Below are 15,834 nucleotides of genomic sequence, written 5' to 3'. Positions count from 1 at the left end.
TTTTTTTTATTCAGTACAAAGATTATAAGATATTTATGCATGTGCATACTAATTACAAATGTTAATAGGTCCATTGCCCATCAGTCCATAAGGTTTTGATCAGCATACTAATTCTGTGTGGACATGTGGTCTTCTTACACTGGAACTATTTTAAACCTTTTAATTTTTTAAAACTAAAATTATTGAAAGTTAGTACTTAATGCTTTGAGTTAAAAACCCAATAATCATATGCGGTGTTGCACCTATGAGATTTTACTACTGTGATCCAATTTCTTAAACGAACCACACACGAAAAGGATGATGTTGGTAGCATTCTCTATTGTACCAATGAGTATAATATTCAATAAATTACATTGTGCAATTGAAGTCACTTTGCATAGGCTATTGATACATCGGAGGAACGATGTAAGTATGTAATTGTAATGAAACAACCTTAAATAGACTATGATTAACAAACCATGCAATCAAAGTCATGTTACATACACTATTATACATTGAACCACATAAGTATGTAATTGTAATGAGACAACCTTAAATAGACTATGAGAAACACATCATGCAATTGAAGTTACGTTACATACACAATTGATACATTGGAAGAACGACACAATTATGTAATTATAATGAAACAACCTTAAATAGACTATGAGAAACAAACCATGCGATTGAAGTTACGTTACACACGAACGGCATATATATGTAATTATAGTGAAATAACATTATACAGAGTACGAGAAACAAAGTACCCTAAACATGCCAAAATTCCTCACAAATTTTGATTTTAGAATTTTGATTGTAGAGAACTAAATAGTCGGTTTCATCATACCAAGGGCTTATGTTTGGGAAGTTGTAAAAAGCGAGCCACACCATTGCTAGAGGAATCTCTGTAGAATTATCCAAGTCTAATATTAAACGTCTGTTGTTATTAGTATTTTAACCGTGATAGGGAGACCGGCGTTTTTGGAGCGGAGTTGTCGTGAATCTCCATCCAACCATTGGGATTGACCCGACTTCATCAAATGAGAGAAAGTGGCTTTAAATCTAACGCCCAAACACATCAGTCTCCCTGTTTTTTCCTTAGGGTTTAACCACGGTCCACGGCCAGCAGCTGGTATGGCGTTACATTATAAAGACACACACAAAAGTTGTATGGGGGCGCTACCGCATATAAGTACTACCCGGCTCCATCCCTCAATTCGTTTGGCTCCATCTAGTACCACTTCACTCTCCCCGATCGCATCCAAATTTCTCCGCTAAACCCTAAAATTCTATCTAAGCTTCAGTTGTGATCGTTTCGTTTATAAGTAGTTTCTCCGATTATCTGTTTCTGATTCAACAAAACTCTAGACTGGTTCTTATTACGATGGTTCATCTGGTCTAGGGTTTAACGTCCCAAAAACCACATCGATCTTATACTCATCGCATCCGTCTTTCAGGTATCGATATTTCTTCACAAATTGGTTGATTTCATTTCGATTTATGAAGTTTTTATTCTATCTGTGATCAAGGATGCATGATGATTTCTGAAGATCTGTTTTGTTTTTGTAAGGTTCTTAACATGCGTTTATGCCCACATCAAATGATAGCTTTCTAAATATTTGTTCGGGGTTTAGGTCAAATATTATTGCAGACATCGGGGTTGCGATTTCTTGATGTAAATGTAGAATTTTTGCAGAACTTGGGAATTGTTCAAAGGTCATCATGTGTTTATATTTCATGGATTTCTGTATATCTAACAGTTTTTCTTTTGCTCACTTGACATTTTATGGCTTAGTTATTTTGTTTATTTTTTTGATCAATTATTTGTTTTTCTTAGTTTCTTTTCGTTTATTTTGTTATTCAAGTCTTTGTTGATGTTGCAGATTTTCGAGCTGCCTAGATTGGTTAACGGTGGGATTCAAAAGTAGAGGCTTCTAGCCAGAATGGGTTTTGATAATGAATGCATTTTGAACATTCAATCTCTTGCTGGAGAGTACTTCTGTCCTGTATGTCGTCTACTTGTCTATCCCAATGAAGCCATTCAATCACAGTGCACCCATTTGTACTGCAAACCATGCTTAACTTATGTTGTTAGCACCACCCGTGCCTGCCCGTATGATGGATACTTGGTGACAGAAGCAGACTCCAAGGTTCTCTTTTGTCAACATTAATAAACCTAGTTTACCGACTATCATAGATTGAGCTGCGTGGTGAATGTTATTTAACTTTTGTGCAGCCTCTGGTTGAATCGAATAAAGCACTGGCCGAAACCATAGAGAAAATAGCGGTTCATTGTCTTTATCACAGGAGTGGGTGTACCTGGCAGGGTTCTTTGTCGGAGTGTACAACCCATTGTGGTGGGTGTGCGTATGGCAATTCCCCAGTGGTGTGCAACAGATGTGGCACACAAATTGTGCACCGTCAAGTGCAGGAACACGCACAAAACTGTCCGGTGAGTGCAATGATCTCATTGATGTAATTATTGCTATATTATACACATCTTTATCTGTGCCCTTGATTATACAGGGTGTGCAGCCTCAAGCTCAGCAGGCTGAGGGTGGGCAGGATGCTACTGCTGCAACCGGCACAACAGTTGCTGCTGAGCAGAACCAAGCAGCTACTCAGACAGGAGCAACGGCTTCTCAGGCACAAACATCCCAGGTATCAACTTCAGCAGCTCCACCATCTGGACAAGATCAAAGTCAGGCTGCTATTATAAGCACTCAGTCTCAAGCTACAGGAGTAGTTGCTCCTACTAATGATCAGTGGTATCAGCAGCAGCAGTATCAGCAATATTACCAGCAGTATCCTGGATATGACCCTTACCAACAGCAATACCAACAGTACAATCCATATCAGCAACAGCCTGCTCCTGTAACTCAAGGTCAACAGCCAGCCCAGTTGAATCCTCAGGCTCAGCCACAAACTGTATCTCAGTTCCCTCGACCTCATGTACACCCTCAACCACAGCCACAAGCCCAACCCCAGCCCCAATCTCAACTTCCTATGCAGCAGATTACCCCACATCAGCTGCAGCCTCATATGCATCCACCACCCCAAAGCCATCAACATCCTCAGTTGTATCCTCAACATCAGCCTCATCCCCAGCCACATCAGGCCCAAAATCAACCTTTCATGCAGCAGCGCCCGCAGGTTACTCATCCCCAAATGCAGGTTCCCCAACCACATCAATTATCCCAATCTCATCCCCAACCCCATCCAGTTCCCCAACATCAACCTCAATCTCATCCACAAACACAACTTCAACATCCCAACATGCAAGTGCAACCACAGCCACAACTTCAACCTCACCCAAATCAGCATCCTTCCTCTCATGCTGCGGTAGGGCACCAGCCTTATCCCCAACCACATCCATACCAACAAATTGCGCCAGGTGCTCCACAAAATCCACCTCATATGCAACCTCAGCAAGGTGCACCATTACAGGCATCCCAGATGCGCCCGCCACAGGCTCAAATTCCAGTACAGCATCAGCAACCGCCAGCTACTGTTCTGCCTCAAGGGCAACGACAACAACCAGTTCACCCCCAAGCTCATCATCCTGGCCAGGCTATGCAGCAACATCATGGTATGAATCCCCTTCAGCAACCAGTTCCAAGACACCAGGTCCATGGGCATTTGAATCATTCTCAGTCATTCCCTGGCCAAAATCAACCCCATCAGCCAGGTCCTTTCGTGCAGCAACAGGGTATGCAGACTCATTTACGCCCCCAGGGCCCTCCACCTACTCCGCAACAGCTTGCTCATCCTAATCAGCCATTGCAGCACAATGTTCCCATTGTTTATGGAATGCAACCCAATCAATCTCAAAACCATGCAGGACGACCAGTAATGCCAAATCAACAGTTTCATCAGTCCACAGGTGTACCTGGTCATGCTATGCCAATCCAACCAAACGGAATGCAACCATCTTTAAATCAAAGCCATTCCTTGAGCACAAACAACCGGCCACAGCACTCTGCACCTCAACGCTCAATGTCCAACAATCAGTTGCCTGCGGTACAGCCTACTGCAAAGAGTGAGGTACCAGCTGAATCTGGAACTAGCTTAAAACCTGATAAAGATGAAGTGAAGTCACTCAATAAAGACCAAGGTCAGAGTGTGCAGCAAAATTTTGGTATTCAGGAGAGTTTAGAGACTTCAAAAACATCGCAAAAAGATTCAGAGGAACCTGTAGTTAAGCAAATCATTAAGGAAGAGTCAGCTGCAGATCCTTCAAAAGGTGGCATATTGGCAAACAATAAACATGAGGAAAACGGAGGAAATCAGGATGTCCTACAGAAAAATGAGCCATCTGAGCACTCAGAGATAGTGGAAAAGCAGGACTCAAAGTTAAATAAGGATGTAGTGGGTCCACAAGTGCCTAGTGCTCCTGGTGGCATGAAGGACCCACAAGGTGTTTCGCAGGATTCTGTTTCTGTTAATGAGATGACAGTTCAAGATAGAAATTCTTCACAACAGAGTCCTCGTAACAAGATTGTATCTCACTCTGGTTATAATGATAAAAGTTTGTCCCAAAACCAGATTCCTTCATCTATTCAGACACAAGGCAACAACCAGCAGTTGCCTACTCATTACAGGCCTCCTCATATGCTAGACCAGGCTCATCAAAGGCCTCCACTTCAGATGCATGCTTCAGGACCGCCACTAGCATACATGAGGCCTTCTGGGCTCAATTCAGTTGGCAATTTGCATCCGCAAGGGCAGGCAACAATTCCACCAGAGTCATTCCAGCCACCTATTGGAAAGCAATCTCATGGTTCATTTTATTCTGAAGTTCCACCAGGTGTCATCCCACCAGGATCCTCAGCTTCATTTGGCAGGGGACCATTGGTTCCACCTAGAAGTTATGAGCCTCACGCCACTGGTCCTCTTGGGAATCAGAATCCAGGTCATATGCCTCCTCATCTTGCTGGCGCAAGAAATTTGCAAGGCGAACCTATTGGGTTACCACCCCATTCTGCGTTGGATTCTCAAGGAGGTATGGTTGTTAGAGGACCTCCACGTGGATCAGACGGTCAACCACATCCTGCACATCCCATTGATGCTGCAAATAAGAGGCCAGGCTACTTTGAAGGTAGTCAATTGAATAGCATGAAAATCAATGGGGCTCCAAGCAAAGAGTTCTCAGGTGGTCTGCAGGACCCATCATTTCCATATGGGTTACAGGCGGACAGATTCAGGTCAGCACCAGAAGAGAGATATAGACGACTGCCAGAAGAAGGTTTTAATCGTTTGCCGGGGGAACATGTCCAACCCTTTCCCGTCGAACCCAACAAACGCGTTACTGATCGAAGAGAGTTTGAAGAAGACCTTAAGCAATTTCCTGGCCCTGGTCATGTAGATGGTGGACATATGCCAAAGTTCGATAGTTATAGGGGAATGCATTCTGATAAGCCACCTTATGGACTCAGCCGTGATGCCGGAGTGCATTATGATGGTGGTCCTAGCGGTGGTGCTCCTCGATTGTTCCCTCCATATCAGCCTGGTAACTCATCTATGCACCCTATGAGGCCAGTCGGTTTTCCTGATGAAAACCCAGGGAGAAGAATGGATCCCGTTCATCCAGATTTTCTACCGCCTGCTTCTGAATTTGGACGTCATCTGCCTCCAAGAAGTCCTGGTAGGGAATATCCTAGATTTGGATCAGGTACTCGGTTGCGTTCAGACGGAGACGATGGCCGGGAAACTTATGGATTTGGTGAACGATCTAAATCTTTTAAGATACCTCCTGATGGCAATGAATTTCATGAAGGTGGATATCCTATTGTGCCAAGTCACTTGCGTAGAGGTGAGCAGGACAGCCCAGATATTGTGCCAGGTCATTTGCCTGGTATCGAACCTGTTGGTTCTCGTCGCTTATCCAGTCATACACGTATGGGTGATCGAAGTGGTTTTGGTTCTTATGTGAGTCATTCCCATATGGGTGGGCCTGGGGATTTGCCACTGAACATGCATGGTGAATCTTTTGGGCGCCATGCACATATTGGTGAGCCAGGATTTGGCAGCGGGTTTCCTTATCGTGGTCGTCAGGTAACTTTGTAGTGAAGTAATTATTGGTTTCACTTTTTTTTTGTTGAAAATCCACTTTCAAATTGCTTAGCTTTCTTTGATCTTCTATATCCTTGTAGATTTTACACTGCAATGTCAGATCTAATTTCAGCGTGCTTATCGAGTAATTATAGTCGTATACTTGTTTTGATGAATCTCATCAGGGTGACGAGTCTTTTGATCAATCAAGAAAGAGAAAGCACGGGAGCATGGGATGGTGTCGCATATGCAAAATAGATTGCGAAACAGTGGAAGGTCTGGAGTTGCATTCACAGACAAGGGAGCACCAAAAGACGGCCATGGATATTGTCCTAAGTATCAAAAAGGATAATGCCAAGAAGCAGAAACTGTAAGTTATACGATTGTAGTATTCTGTTCTGTAGTTGTGTTCATTCCATATCCAGTTCAATTTGTTAGGACAATTGATTAATGGTTAAGGTAGTTAATTTGTTTTTGAATGTTTTCTAGGTCATCTGATGACAATATTTCGCATGATGACGCAAACAAGTCCACTTTTTCGAAGTAATTTGTAATGGGCACCGAGTCATTGGGAAGATAGCTCGAGATTATAGTACTGGAATCGTTGCTGGTACGGAGCCACTTTTGTTCTTCATTATTTTCCGTCGTGGACATGTAGGTGGTTCCGCCTCTTATACCTGCCTTTTGTTTTCGGGTGGTTTATGCTACTTCTGTTGTTTCAGGTTGCTGTTTTGTTTAATGGAGAAGGTTCTTTCGAACTCGAGTTTCTATTCAGAAGTTAAGTTTGTTCCATTTTCTACTATGACTTCTATTGCTAGATATATCTTCCATGAATATCATTTCCTTAAGTTGAATTAGATAATGTTGTTTTGTTTTGGGTTACATTATGGTTTCTACCACAAATTGCCAGTATTTACTTGAAGTCTTCTGAATATATGGATGCTACCTGGATCTATAGACTTTTTGTAGATATCACCCTTACATTTTCTATTCCCAGTAGCCATCAAACAGTATCTATCTTATCCTGCTTTAGCTCCTGATATTACCTATTTGCTTCAAGATTGACGGCCTGTCGTTTAAAATGTGCGTTGACATCAGTAGCTTCAGTCTGCACACAATCTGTTCTTCGGATGTTATTTTTCTTATGTTCCAACTGATTGGTTTGCGATTATCAGTTTTAATTTATAATCACAATTTCACTGTTCTGTTATCTCCTATTTGCTTCTACTCTTGCTTCGATTATTATTGTATATGTATATATAGAGTTTACTTAATTGTTATCTGAATGTTTCATATGTGAGCAAATTGTCACGTTCCATTTTCTACAATCATAGGCAGATTTTACCTCTTTTTTCTGTTTCTCAAGGAAACACCATCCAACAACTGTAAACATATTTGTTTGATGGTTAAAACAATCCTAATTGTTCACCCCCAATTTAGTAACTTTTTAGATCTTTGTGTGCTAAATTACCTAATCTATGTTGGCTGAACAACAAAACAAATGCTTATCGGCGCTTGTTCTTCCCCATTTTACCTATTACCGCCGAATTCCGGTTATGGGTCTCTTTAGTATCTGGCGTACACCTGCAATTATATTTATTAGGGCTAGCATAGTGGACACATATTACAATCGCTGCTTACTAGTTACTAGCATTTCACACTTTGTTTACCACTTACCTTCTCCAGAGATTATTATCTATGACGTAGATTTAGGATACAATTTTCAAGTAGTGGTGACAATGATAGCAACAGTGCTTGAAGTTAAGGATGACCTTTTATGTTTCTCTACGAATTTACCACTGATGAAAAATAAGATTCGTGCTCTTGTTTGGGGATCATAATAATTAATATAGTTTTTTCCGTAAATATTGCTAGGTTGAAGTAATTCCTTGCGTGTTTAGGTTAGTCGCTTTGGCGAAGAAAAGAACGATGCCACAATTAAGGAAAGTCCAACGAGAGTTACTTTGCATGAATATTAGGATACCGCTAGTATGGCAAGGTTTGTTCAAGTGTTTCAATTCCCAGTCTGCTGCTGTTCTTGATATAGTAGGATCCAATATTCTTGTAGTTTGTGAAGTGCCAGACTGCCAGATATTCCTCTTTGACACAATGTAGCGGTACTTCCAAGATTTGTTACCGAACAGAGAACACGTCTGAAACGTAATGCGAACAAAATCAGTGGACATGATATTAGACTAGTTTTATCCCCAAAGGGTAGCTTAGATGTAATTTTGTTTCCTTTTTGGCTAATTTTATTTTCGAAGGTAAACCGGCTTGCCAACTAAGCGAACATTTCTTATATCAACGTTCTGCTTTTCTTTTGTATTTCTCTTGAAACGAGACTTGAGTTTTTTGGTGTTTAAGCTGTTATTTGATGGTGTGTTGTTGTATTTGTTTTCGATTTGAGAGAACTCTCAGTTGTCGAGGTCTCTGTGTGAGAATCAGGTGCAAGTATTATTTGTTCATGCAACTTTTAAAGTATGATGGACACCTCTTTCTCTCACCGAAAGCTTGTATCAGCTCTCTCAAGGACATCATAAATCTCGAATTATAGGTTAAGTTTCTAACTTCAGATTTTGCTTCGTAAAATTCTAATTTTGATTGATACTTCTAGTATGTCCCTTTCTTTAGGATATCCTTTGTTATTGGTTTCTTGTTTTGTTATCTTCCTTTTCCGAAACAGTAGTTATCAAGCACATTCTTTATCATTATGTCTTCCTCACAAGATTAGATAGCAAGTGTTGAAACTGTTTAGACATTAATGAATTAGCCATTGGAGATGTTGCCTGCAGTCTTGACCAGGATTGGTTTAGAAGCTGAACTAGCCTTTCATGAAAGAAGTTTGAGTACATTTAGCATAGAAGATAAGTAGTCTAGAGAGAGAGAGAGAGAGTAGTAGTAGTAGTAGAGAGTGAAAAAGTAAGAATTAGTATCATTATGACCTATGATAGGTAAATAATAAATCAAGAAACTAGTCTCGGAGAGGCTTTACGTGGGCAAAAAAAAAAACCTCATACCAGAAGAATATAAAATCTAGGGCTTCTCCACTCATTTTTAAAGTTGGAGGGTATTGAGTGTGTTCCCATGGAATAGGAAACAGAACAATACATGTATAAAAATCGGCCCCTAGTATATACACTTATGTTTTGTACCACCCATATCGGTGGCAAGTCAGAAACCACCGAAACGTGGAAAGGAAATGAAAATAAGTATTGATCGTTCTTATTTGTTTATTTCTTTTGTCATAGAAGTAGAATCAATTATGTGTATAGATTGATTTACCAGATAACATAGGTTTCTAATGAAGAAAATTGCTTGAATAAAATGTAGCTCTTTTAGTTATATTGATGAACAATGAGGTGCCTATTTTCATCAGTTTTAGGTCACACGGGTATTTTATCGAATACTCCAGATAATTGGTGTGGTGTTGAATCAATGGAAGAGATGAAAAATTGGGTTAATGAATAGTAACTTGAAATAAACTTATAAACATATAGTAGTATCATAATGCTTTAGGGTAGAATACCAAAAATAAGAAAACAAGGTAAACCCACCTACCACCAATCTCATAATGCTTTAGGCTAGAATACGAAAAATACTGCAGTATTGGGGTTCACAATTACTTATAATAGTATTGAGGAAAGTTTGTAGTAGACAGATGGACCATTTAACTCGAAAGTAATAAAATACTAGTGATTCCAATTATGTTAAATGTCAATACAAAGTATCATGTTAATCATGGATTTCCAAGTATGTCTGAAGTTATCATTTAGATGCTTTCAATTGGAAATATTGTTTCTGAATTATTAATATCTAAATGGAAAGTCTAACTCTTGTTGAAGTGTGTTGGTGTTTATGCTGATAGGTTGGAAGTACTACTACTATTTACCACATCTAGAATCCAAGTTTTTTTTTTTTGTTGAAACATCTAGAATCGAAGTTGGTTCCCCTTTTATTGTTTTTTTTTTTCCTTTTCTGTTTTCTGTCATGTTGTTTTCTCATTGCATATTATCTTATCTGTAAAGCCAAACCAAGAATCAATATATTGAAACTAGTTTTCTGTTATGTCATCTATATCTTATAAAATTCAACATTTGTACATATAAGCTCCTTGGTCAATGCAAGAATCTTCTATCTACAAACAACCTGTAGTTAATCGGCTAATGATATCTTTTTTTGTTGAAATAATCGGCTAATGATATCACTCACACTGGTAAAAACCAGTCGGAAGAAACCTTTGGAGAAAAACATGAAAAGTAAGAGCAAAACAGGGAGAGAGAAACCTATGACACCACAATCTTCATTTCATAAATTTACTGATGTTAAATTGTCAAAATGAGAGAGAGGATCAAGCCTATAACACATGAAACAGACCAATCACTAGCTTCTTTTCATTCCGTATGTTTCATTGTTTAGTATTCCTTTTCCTTAATACGATAGTCAGTATAAAGTCATTGATACATCAATGACATGTGATAAACATGAAAACCTTCGAAACATAAACCTTATAAAGTCCCAGTAAACTACTCGGCGAGTGTATTTAACTAGCATCTTATATTCAAGTTCAATAAATACTGGATTTGTACGCTACAAACTGGACTACTTCAGTTGTGAACACTGCTTGACATTGGTCGGCAGCAAGATTGTGCCCAATCCTATACCAAGTTGTCCTCGTCCCGTGAGCAACGTAAATAAGTTGTTGGTGGGCCAGTACAGTCATCAGGAAAAGCTCACGGCGCCCGTGACCATTTTTCCAAAAATAAAAAATTTTCAAAATTCAAATTCCGAGCGCGATTTTGAACCGTTGATTTTCGCCCGCAGAACCCAAATATCACTAGAAAAAAACAAATAGGGGTTTTGATTGCCTAAAAAAATCTTCATTTCTCGTAGTATAAAACGGCCCAAAGGACAAACCTTACTCGTGTTTCCTTTCAAGTTTCTCTATCATCATCGATTCAAATCTGAAAAAAACCCTAAAAACCCAAAATGAGAGAGATTCTTCACATTCAAGGTGGTCAATGCGGGAACCAGATCGGTGCTAAGTTTTGGGAAGTTGTTTGTGCCGAACACGGCATCGACGGTACCGGAAGTTATGAAGGAGATTCTGAACTTCAACTTGAGAGGATCAATGTCTACTATAACGAAGCTAGTTGTGGTAGATACGTTCCTCGTGCTGTTCTTATGGATCTTGAACCTGGTACCATGGATAGTCTTAGATCTGGTCCTTTTGGCCAGATCTTCCGACCTGATAACTTCGTTTTCGGTCAATCCGGTGCCGGAAATAACTGGGCTAAAGGTCATTACACTGAAGGAGCTGAACTGATCGATTCTGTTCTTGATGTTGTTCGTAAAGAAGCTGAAAACTGTGACTGCTTGCAAGGTATAATTTCCCTTTTTTAGGGTTTCTTCTGTTCTTGTCCATCTCTACAACTGTATGACTGTTTGAAGTTTGTGTTATTATTTCCTAGTTTCTAGGGTTTCTTGTTTTGCTTACACTCTTCTTCTATGTTAGTGTTTCTTTTCTGTCAGTCACACCTTAAATCTGACTCGTGATCTGAATTATCTCGAGTCAGATCTACAATCTGACTCGTGGTTTGACCTGCCTCGAGTCAGATGCAATGTTTGTGACTCGCCACTGATGTCTGACTTGGGTGATTTGTGTTGATTGCGAGTCTTTTAACTCAGACGAGTCAGATCCAAACAATGCAAAAAAAAAAACACCACCTGACCCTAGTTTACTCTTTTACTGGATTTCTTGCATAATACTGTTCTTTTATGTTACTTGTATATTCTTCTTCTGTGTCAGTTCTCAGTATTCATTTCTGATTTTTGTATTGTGTGATCAATTCTAGGTTTTCAAGTATGTCATTCCTTGGGTGGAGGAACTGGCTCTGGAATGGGTACCCTTTTGATTTCAAAGATCAGAGAGGAATACCCAGATCGAATGATGCTTACTTTCTCTGTTTTCCCATCACCAAAGGTCTCTGATACAGTTGTAGAGCCCTATAACGCGACATTATCCGTGCATCAGTTGGTCGAAAATGCTGATGAATGTATGGTTCTTGACAATGAAGCTCTTTATGACATTTGCTTTAGAACCCTAAAACTCACCACTCCAAGTTGTAAGTTCTTCTCCACATTTGATTCTCTCTCTTTCTTTTATACGTTGTCTACAATTTTGTTATTGTTAGTAACATATCTATGAAATCATTGTTTAAACAGTTGGAGACTTGAACCATTTGATATCTGCTACTATGTCTGGAGTCACTTGCTGTTTGAGGTTTCCTGGTCAATTGAACTCTGACCTTCGAAAGCTTGCCGTGAACCTTATCCCCTTCCCTCGTCTCCACTTTTTCATGGTGGGTTTTGCTCCGCTTACATCTCGTGGGTCTCAGCAATACAGGGCACTGAGTGTTCCTGAGCTAACTCAACAAATGTGGGATTCAAAGAATATGATGTGTGCTGCCGACCCACGCCACGGACGATACCTCACTGCTTCTGCTATGTTCCGTGGTAAAATGAGCACTAAAGAAGTCGACGAACAAATGATCAATGTTCAGAACAAGAACTCTTCGTACTTTGTTGAATGGATTCCCAACAACGTTAAGTCAACTGTCTGCGACATCCCACCTACCGGGCTTAAGATGGCTTCGACTTTCATTGGGAATTCGACATCAATTCAAGAGATGTTTAGGAGGGTTAGCGAACAGTTCACAGCTATGTTCAGGAGAAAAGCTTTCTTACATTGGTATACTGGAGAAGGTATGGATGAGATGGAGTTCACTGAAGCTGAGAGCAACATGAACGATTTGGTTTCAGAGTATCAACAGTACCAAGATGCAACTGCAGATGAGGAAGAGTACGATGATGAAGAAGAAGAGGAGCTTCAGGAAGGGGAGTACTGATTTTAGGGTTTTAAAAGAAATGTTGCAACTTCTAGTTGTCTGTTTTTTGTATGTCAGTGGCTTTGGCTAGCAGAAACTATGACGTTATATTTTGGCAAACTTGTTCTCTTATGTTTTTAGATTCTCGCAGCTCTATTATGGTGAAATTTACTAAAAACTCTAGGCTTGACTAAATTGTTTTTGCAAAGAAGCTGGCACAGAAAGAAGGATCTAAGCTTAACTAAATTGTTTTCAATTAGTTGATTGAGACCATGATTTAGATACTGAAAAGCTCCATTGATGGGCAATTGGACATATCAAGTTTATCAAGTATTACCACTTGAGTATATGAATATGAAATCGTCCTTGGGAAAAAAAAAATACAACCAATCATGAGTTGTTCAAATCTGCTGAAGCTGTTGTATAGATCTAGAATTGGAACACCTTTATCTTAAAACTCATCGTGGTTTTGGATTATGTTATAATCTCACATGGCTTACCAGGGTGTCCGTAGTTTAAGCTATAAATAAGTGAACAGTTAAGCTTAGGAACAAAACTTTGCACCTGTGGGCCAGAAATACCAACCAGAGGATTTGCGTGGTCCGCAAAATCAGATCAAGTATCGTAGAGAAAAAGTGCTTGCTCCGTCTGGTCCATAACTTTAGCCTTTGGATTGGGTCGTTTTTTGGGGCCAAACGTCACTTGTTTATATCGGGCTACTTGGGATGACGATAATTATAAAATGTAGTTAAGGTTGTTTCTTTAATCAACTTAATTCTCTAAAATTAAATTTACCATCGATTCTCTGACTCATTTGCAACGTTAGATAAGTTAAGTAAGTACCATCCAGCTAATTTGAATTTCAAATTCAAAAACTACCAAAACAAAACCCTAGAAAATAGCAAAAACCAACCGTTGATTTCAAATCACAGCTCAAACGAGAATCAATTCATATTCCCAAATAAAGGAGCCGTTAGACTTACATCCCTATAAGAAACCATTGATCTTCCCTCCTCCACTTACTCATTTCTCCATCCTCCATTTTGCCCTAGTTTTTCACCTACCCGTTTCTGTGTTCTTGCTCTCTGTTCAATCTTCCATATCGAAAAATGAGAGAAATTCTTCACATTCAAGGAGGTCAATGTGGTAACCAGATCGGTGCTAAGTTCTGGGAAGTTGTTTGTGCCGAACACGGCATCGACGGCACCGGAAGTTATGAAGGAGATTCTGAACTTCAACTTGAGAGGATCAATGTTTACTATAACGAAGCTAGTTGTGGTAGATACGTTCCTCGTGCTGTTCTTATGGATCTTGAACCTGGTACCATGGATAGTCTTAGATCTGGTCCTTTTGGCCAGATCTTCCGACCTGATAACTTCGTTTTCGGTCAATCCGGTGCCGGAAATAACTGGGCTAAAGGTCATTACACTGAAGGAGCTGAACTGATCGATTCTGTTCTTGATGTTGTCCGAAAAGAGGCCGAAAACTGTGATTGCTTGCAAGGTAGTATATTTCATTTTCTAGGGTTAGTTTTCAAGATCCAACTTTTGCATAGAGATGTTTGGTGTTTATTTTTGGATTGGTTGATTTATAGGTTTCCAGGTTTGTCATTCATTGGGAGGAGGAACTGGATCTGGAATGGGTACCCTTTTGATTTCAAAGATCAGAGAGGAATACCCAGATCGGATGATGCTTACTTTCTCTGTTTTTCCATCACCCAAGGTCTCTGATACAGTTGTGGAACCCTATAATGCAACTTTGTCTGTTCATCAGCTCGTCGAAAATGCCGATGAGTGTATGGTTCTTGATAATGAAGCTCTCTATGATATTTGCTTCAGAACCCTAAAGCTCACAACTCCAAGCTGTAAGTTCTTTAACATTTTTCAATCTTGTTTGTGTTTTGATCTTTCTTTTTATAATTGACATGTTTATTAATGAATTCATTTTTTTTAAACAGTTGGAGACTTGAACCATTTGATATCTGCAACTATGTCTGGGGTTACTTGCTGTTTGAGGTTTCCTGGTCAATTGAACTCTGACCTTCGAAAGCTTGCCGTGAACCTTATCCCCTTCCCTCGTCTCCACTTTTTCATGGTGGGTTTCGCTCCTCTTACGTCTCGTGGTTCTCAGCAATACAGATCCTTGACAGTTCCGGAGCTAACCCAACAAATGTGGGATTCAAAGAACATGATGTGTGCTGCTGACCCACGCCACGGCCGATACTTGACAGCTTCGGCTATGTTTCGTGGTAAAATGAGCACTAAAGAAGTTGATGAACAGATGATTAATGTTCAGAACAAGAACTCTTCATATTTTGTTGAATGGATTCCCAATAATGTCAAATCAACCGTCTGTGATATTCCACCAACGGGTCTTAAAATGGCTTCAACATTCATTGGGAATTCGACCTCAATTCAAGAGATGTTTAGAAGGGTTAGTGAACAATTCACAGCTATGTTTAGGAGAAAAGCTTTCTTGCATTGGTATACTGGAGAAGGTATGGATGAGATGGAGTTCACTGAAGCAGAAAGCAACATGAATGATTTGGTTTCCGAGTATCAACAGTACCAAGATGCAACTGCCGATGAAGAAGGTAACTACGAGGATGATGAAGAAGAAGAAGAGTATGAGGAATAAGAGGATTGTGCTCTAAATGACTAATTCTGGTTTTGTTTTTAAAACGCCGTAACTTCCAGTTGCCGGTGTCTGTCTGCAGATCGATAATTCGTTCCGCCTTCCCTGCTTCTCTAGAATCATGTTAGGTTTATGTCTTGTATTTCATGTCATTTCTAATCTTTTTTTAGGTGCTTTGTACCAAGTGGGTTAAGATTTAAGAACAATATTTTATTTCTGTCAACTTGTTGCAATTTTATTTCATATATTTCACTTTCGCGTTTGATTATTAAGCCCACAGATTGGA

General features: G+C 39.7%; 3 protein-coding genes across 4 annotated transcripts; all 3 read left to right on the top strand.

Annotated features, from left to right (window-relative positions):
• Positions 1–1,198: 1,198 nt before the first annotated feature.
• LOC147546591 (uncharacterized) lies at positions 1,199–6,985 on the top strand. 2 transcript variants are annotated; one of them, XM_086673859.1, is made up of 7 exons: positions 1,199–1,436; positions 1,863–2,129; positions 2,216–2,431; positions 2,506–6,033; positions 6,216–6,400; positions 6,520–6,640; positions 6,753–6,985. In XM_086673859.1, exons 2-6 carry the CDS (start codon positions 1,923–1,925, stop codon positions 6,575–6,577), a joined length of 4,194 nt encoding a protein of 1,397 aa, XP_086529985.1. In that variant the 5' UTR covers positions 1,199–1,436; positions 1,863–1,922; the 3' UTR covers positions 6,578–6,640; positions 6,753–6,985. The 2 variants fall into 2 exon arrangements, with proteins under 2 accessions (XP_086529985.1, XP_086529986.1); XM_086673860.1 differs by having other exon boundaries at positions 6,520–6,684.
• Positions 6,986–10,816: 3,831 nt separating this feature from the next.
• On the top strand, positions 10,817–13,034 carry LOC147546590 (tubulin beta-1 chain-like). Its single transcript, XM_086673856.1, has 3 exons — positions 10,817–11,410; positions 11,883–12,152; positions 12,253–13,034. Exons 1-3 carry the CDS (start codon positions 11,017–11,019, stop codon positions 12,933–12,935), a joined length of 1,347 nt encoding a protein of 448 aa, XP_086529982.1. The 5' UTR covers positions 10,817–11,016; the 3' UTR covers positions 12,936–13,034.
• A 120-nt stretch (positions 13,035–13,154) lies between these two features.
• Positions 13,155–15,771, top strand: LOC147546589 (tubulin beta-2 chain-like). The gene is made up of 3 exons (XM_086673857.1): positions 13,155–14,417; positions 14,509–14,778; positions 14,872–15,771. The coding sequence occupies exons 1-3, from the start codon at positions 14,024–14,026 to the stop codon at positions 15,549–15,551; spliced, it is 1,344 nt and encodes a 447-aa protein (XP_086529983.1). The 5' UTR covers positions 13,155–14,023; the 3' UTR covers positions 15,552–15,771.
• The last annotated feature ends 63 nt before the right edge of the window (positions 15,772–15,834 follow it).

Source organism: Eschscholzia californica, unplaced genomic scaffold, assembly GCF_041429995.1.
Source record: "Eschscholzia californica isolate CP2 unplaced genomic scaffold, dmEscCali1.0.p SCAF_4, whole genome shotgun sequence".
Lineage (NCBI taxonomy): Eukaryota > Viridiplantae > Streptophyta > Magnoliopsida > Ranunculales > Papaveraceae > Eschscholzia > Eschscholzia californica.
Note: the sequence above shows the minus strand (reverse complement) of the source record. Positions and strands in the feature narration are given on the sequence as shown.

What these genes read in the sequence shown, in the direction of transcription:
- LOC147546591 (XM_086673859.1), top strand. Translation starts at nt 1,923, where the DNA reads ATGGGTTTTGATAATGAATGCATTTTGAACATTCAATCTCTTGCTGGA. An exon ending in AACACGCACAAAACTGTCCG is followed by an intron (nt 2,432 to 2,505) that starts GTGAGTGCAATG and finishes TTGATTATACAG; the next exon opens with GGTGTGCAGCCTCAAGCTCA. An exon ending in TTCCTTATCGTGGTCGTCAG is followed by an intron (nt 6,034 to 6,215) that starts GTAACTTTGTAG and finishes GAATCTCATCAG; the next exon opens with GGTGACGAGTCTTTTGATCA.
- LOC147546590 (XM_086673856.1), top strand. Translation starts at nt 11,017, where the DNA reads ATGAGAGAGATTCTTCACATTCAAGGTGGTCAATGCGGGAACCAGATC. An exon ending in AAACTGTGACTGCTTGCAAG is followed by an intron (nt 11,411 to 11,882) that starts GTATAATTTCCC and finishes GATCAATTCTAG; the next exon opens with GTTTTCAAGTATGTCATTCC. An exon ending in AAAACTCACCACTCCAAGTT is followed by an intron (nt 12,153 to 12,252) that starts GTAAGTTCTTCT and finishes TTGTTTAAACAG; the next exon opens with TTGGAGACTTGAACCATTTG.
- LOC147546589 (XM_086673857.1), top strand. Translation starts at nt 14,024, where the DNA reads ATGAGAGAAATTCTTCACATTCAAGGAGGTCAATGTGGTAACCAGATC. An exon ending in AAACTGTGATTGCTTGCAAG is followed by an intron (nt 14,418 to 14,508) that starts GTAGTATATTTC and finishes GTTGATTTATAG; the next exon opens with GTTTCCAGGTTTGTCATTCA. An exon ending in AAAGCTCACAACTCCAAGCT is followed by an intron (nt 14,779 to 14,871) that starts GTAAGTTCTTTA and finishes TTTTTTAAACAG; the next exon opens with TTGGAGACTTGAACCATTTG.